The sequence below is a fragment of the Amphiura filiformis genome, chromosome 3 (genome assembly GCF_039555335.1).
Source record: "Amphiura filiformis chromosome 3, Afil_fr2py, whole genome shotgun sequence".
Classification (NCBI taxonomy): Eukaryota; Metazoa; Echinodermata; class Ophiuroidea; order Amphilepidida; family Amphiuridae; genus Amphiura; species Amphiura filiformis.
Genome location: NC_092630.1, coordinates 81,537,581 through 81,541,337, shown reverse-complemented (window position 1 = coordinate 81,541,337; position 3,757 = coordinate 81,537,581). Strand labels below are relative to the sequence as shown.

At 40.6% G+C, this 3,757-nt stretch overlaps 1 protein-coding gene across 1 annotated transcript; it reads right to left on the bottom strand.

The window, feature by feature from the left end:
• Window positions 1-1,970: 1,970 nt before the first annotated feature.
• Window positions 1,971-3,206, bottom strand: LOC140147535 (uncharacterized). The gene has a single exon (XM_072169316.1). The coding sequence runs from the start codon at window positions 3,204-3,206 to the stop codon at window positions 1,971-1,973; it is 1,236 nt and encodes a 411-aa protein (XP_072025417.1).
• Window positions 3,207-3,757: the final 551 nt, after the last annotated feature.

Sequence of the window (3,757 nt, the reverse complement as noted above, 5' to 3'; positions counted from 1 at the left end):
TAATTGATTGTGTATGTATTCATGTTTCTATATTGTCTAATCATACTTTAATTTCAATGAATATTTTAATTTTGTTTACTTGTACAATTAGTATGTTATTGTTGTGCATTAGTGTGAGAACTGTAAAAAATGGTTTGTCCTTGATTCATTCCGGCTCATAACACAACTGACAAATGTGTGTTTGGTAAATAATGAAATGCAGAATTGCAGATTTTGTTAAATTGCTGAAATCCCGTTCTTTAGAACATCTCAGATCCATTTTGTAAAGAGTGAATTTCAATCAACCACACTTTTCATGTCCTATTCTAAGAAACGCTCATTCTGTCACATTCACGTTTTTTCCGTATTATGCATTCTGGGGATTTCCCAAGATATTAATAATAACTCTGACAGAATTGTTGTTACAACCAATGGGCGTTTCCACACACAAACTCTTGTATGGTTACCTGGAAGGGGATTCCTATATCTCATGAAAAATTGTAAACAAAGTTATATGATCTTATTATCGATGTTGGCATGGGAGAAATACGTATATGCATTACATACATACATACATACAATATTTCTATAGCGCTTTTTCACAGTTCAAAGCGCTGCACAGAACAAATAAAAACAAATGAAATTACAACAATTCAAAAAGGGGGGCTGTAAGATGCCTTTTAAAGATCTGCAGTGACGGGGCCTCTCTGATGGAAGTGGGCAGTGAATTCCAGTGGCGAGGACCGTACACTGAGAACCCACGGTCACCTGCAGATCTTTTGGTCCTGGGAATAGCAAGTCTGGTAGCGTCCTTGGATGAGCGAAGATTACGTTTGCTGGAATGGGTGTTGCATGTTGTACATAGAAATTAGCTCAGACAAGTAGGTAGGGGCACTGTTATTAATACACTGATACATGAGAACAAGGATTTTGAAGTTAACTCGCTGCTTGACTGGGAGCCAGTGAAGACGGGTGAGGTAAGGTGATATATGATCGCGTCTACGAATACCGAAAATCAAGCGAGCAGCTTTGTTTTGAATGCGTTGAATTTTCGCGAGTTGGGCTTCGGTGATACCAGCAAGCAGCGAGTTACCATAATCGAGGCGGGAGCTCACAAGGGCTCGAACAACATGATGACAGTTTTCTTCATTGAGGTACCGCCATATACGAGAAATATTTCGGAGTTGAAAATTAAGAGTACGGCATAACCCATTTACATGATCTGACATAGACATAGTACTGTCAAAAATAATACCAAGATTACGGACCTTATTAATAGATTTAACGGTAGTTGTACTTACTTTAAGACTAAGAGCATGAATAGATTTAAGGTTATGAGGTGAGCCTACAACAAAGAACTCTGTTTTCTCCATGTTTAACTTCAACTTAGCATGAGTCATCCAGCACTGAATATCAAGGATGCAGTTCTGAAGCCGATTTATAGCATCAATTTGATCCATGGGTTGTTTAGGGTTAAAAGCAGTGTATAACTGAGTATCATCGGCGTAAATATGGTAAAAAGTTTGTGCTTACGAATGATCATGCCAAGAGGTAAAGTATAAATTGAAAAGACAATGGTCCCATGACAGATCCTTGAGCCAGCCCACAGTCAAGGGAGACAGCAGCAGAAAAATTGTCGTCGATGTTGACACGACTGTGTCTGTTAGACATGTATGATTGAAACCACTCTAGGGGTGGTCCAGAGACACCCATAGTACGAAGTCTGTGGATGAGGGTGGCATGATCGATGGTGTCAAAAGCTGCGGTGAGGTCTAACATGACCAGCAGCACAACGTTACCCTCATCCAGCTCATGCATAAAATCATTTTTAACTTTGAGCAAAGCAGTTTCTGTGCTGTGCCCTTGCCTGTAGGCTGACTGAAGGGGCTCACTGAGTTTGTTTGATGACAAATAATCTTTATATCTAGCAGCAACAATGTTCTCAATTACTTTGGATATGAATTGGATGTTAGAAATAGGCCTATAATTTTTCAACACATTTGGATCAAGAGACGGTTTTTAAGAATGGGGGTGACAATAGCATTCTTGAGAGTAGTTGGAAAATTACCGGTGCACATAGAGACATTTACAATTTTGGTGATAATGGGCACAACAAGAGACAGGTTCTGTTTCAAGAGCCATGTGGGAAGCGGATCAATAGAACAGGTCTTGTTAGGAAGTTTGACCAAGACCTTTTCAACTTCCTCCAGAGACGTAGGTTCGAAAACATTCAACCTGTGCCCTGCTTGCTCATCACCTTCAATCTTGTAATCAATGTCATAATTGGGCATAACAACAGCATCTAAGTCCCTACGGATCTTGTCCGTTTTACTCTTGAAAAAGTTGGAAAACTGTTCACTCATGATATCTGAAGAGCTGTAGACAGGCAATTGTTTGTTTGAATTGTTGAGCAAAGTATTGATGGTACGAAACAGATCTTTGTCATCCCCACTGGCTATTTTGGTTTTGAAAAACTCAGTTTTAGCACTCGTGATCATGTCGTTCACCAAGTGCAATTGATCAAGATAACATGTGCGATCGTGTTCTGACTGAGACTTTCTCCATTTTCTTTCGAGCCTTCTGCGAACTCGCCTAGCACAAGCAATGTCTTCATTAAACCATGGTAGCCGAGTGCGGATGGACAAAGATCTTGTTTTGAGAGGAGCATGATGGTCAAGTAATTTGGTACAAACGACAGAAAAGTGGTTGACCAATTCATCCGCTGATGACAAGGAGTCAGGAATTTCAGAGAGCTGACATTTAAGGTCTTGAGTAAAAGATGTAGGATCAAAACCCCGGAAGTCCCGTTTGGTTTTGGTTACCTTCTTGGGAGGAGGTTTGTTATATGCCAGAATGAACTCAATTAAAAAGTGATCAGATATCAGTGACTTCTTAACACTGTGGGTAACAACAATGTTGTCATCAGGCCTGGATATCAGAAGATCAAGGGTATTACCACTTATATGGGTTGGAACGGTGATGTGTTGTTGAAAACCATTTATGGATATGGTGTCATGAAAATGACGAACATCTGGTAATTCAGGTTTATTAACGTGGACATTGAAGTCCCCTACTATAATCAATTTGTTTGGCATAAAAGAAACCTCGTCCATTAAATTATCAAATTCCTGTAGGAAATCTGATATAGGATATTTGTTAACCTTTGAAGGTTTGGGTCTATACACACATATAAATGTTAAACCAGAATCAGAGTCAGTAATACACATGTTCAATTATTTTCAGGTTACAGGTTGTCGGAGTTACAGTTAAGTTCAGGGTTGATTTAAACAGAGCACCAACTCCACCTCCACCCCGAATAGATCTTGGGACGTTAATGAAGTTGTACCCAGGTGGTGTAAATTCACCGATTTTGGTTGTGTCATATTCATCCAGCCAAGTCTCTTGCATCATGTTCGATAACGTAGTCACACACATACACTGTTTTGTTTCCTATTGAGCGGGCATTCCATGATCGGATGTCTAAATACTGGCCATGTCGTGGAAGTTTCACCAGGTGGTTATGGGTTGTGACCGGCATCAGTTTTTCGGGTCTGGTTATGACAGGGATGGAACATTCGACAGGAGAGGGTCCAGCAGGGGATGGGCGGCAGACGGGTAGTGTTCTATGGGTCTCGATCGCACTCCTCCACGTCGCCCTCTGTGAGTGGTAGGAACATTGTTTATGTCTAGTTCAATAAGTCGAGACCAGACGTCAGGGGACAGATGGGTCGTCTTGTTGTAACATTTGCCGATTTCCAGAAGTCTGTCACGGCTGTAA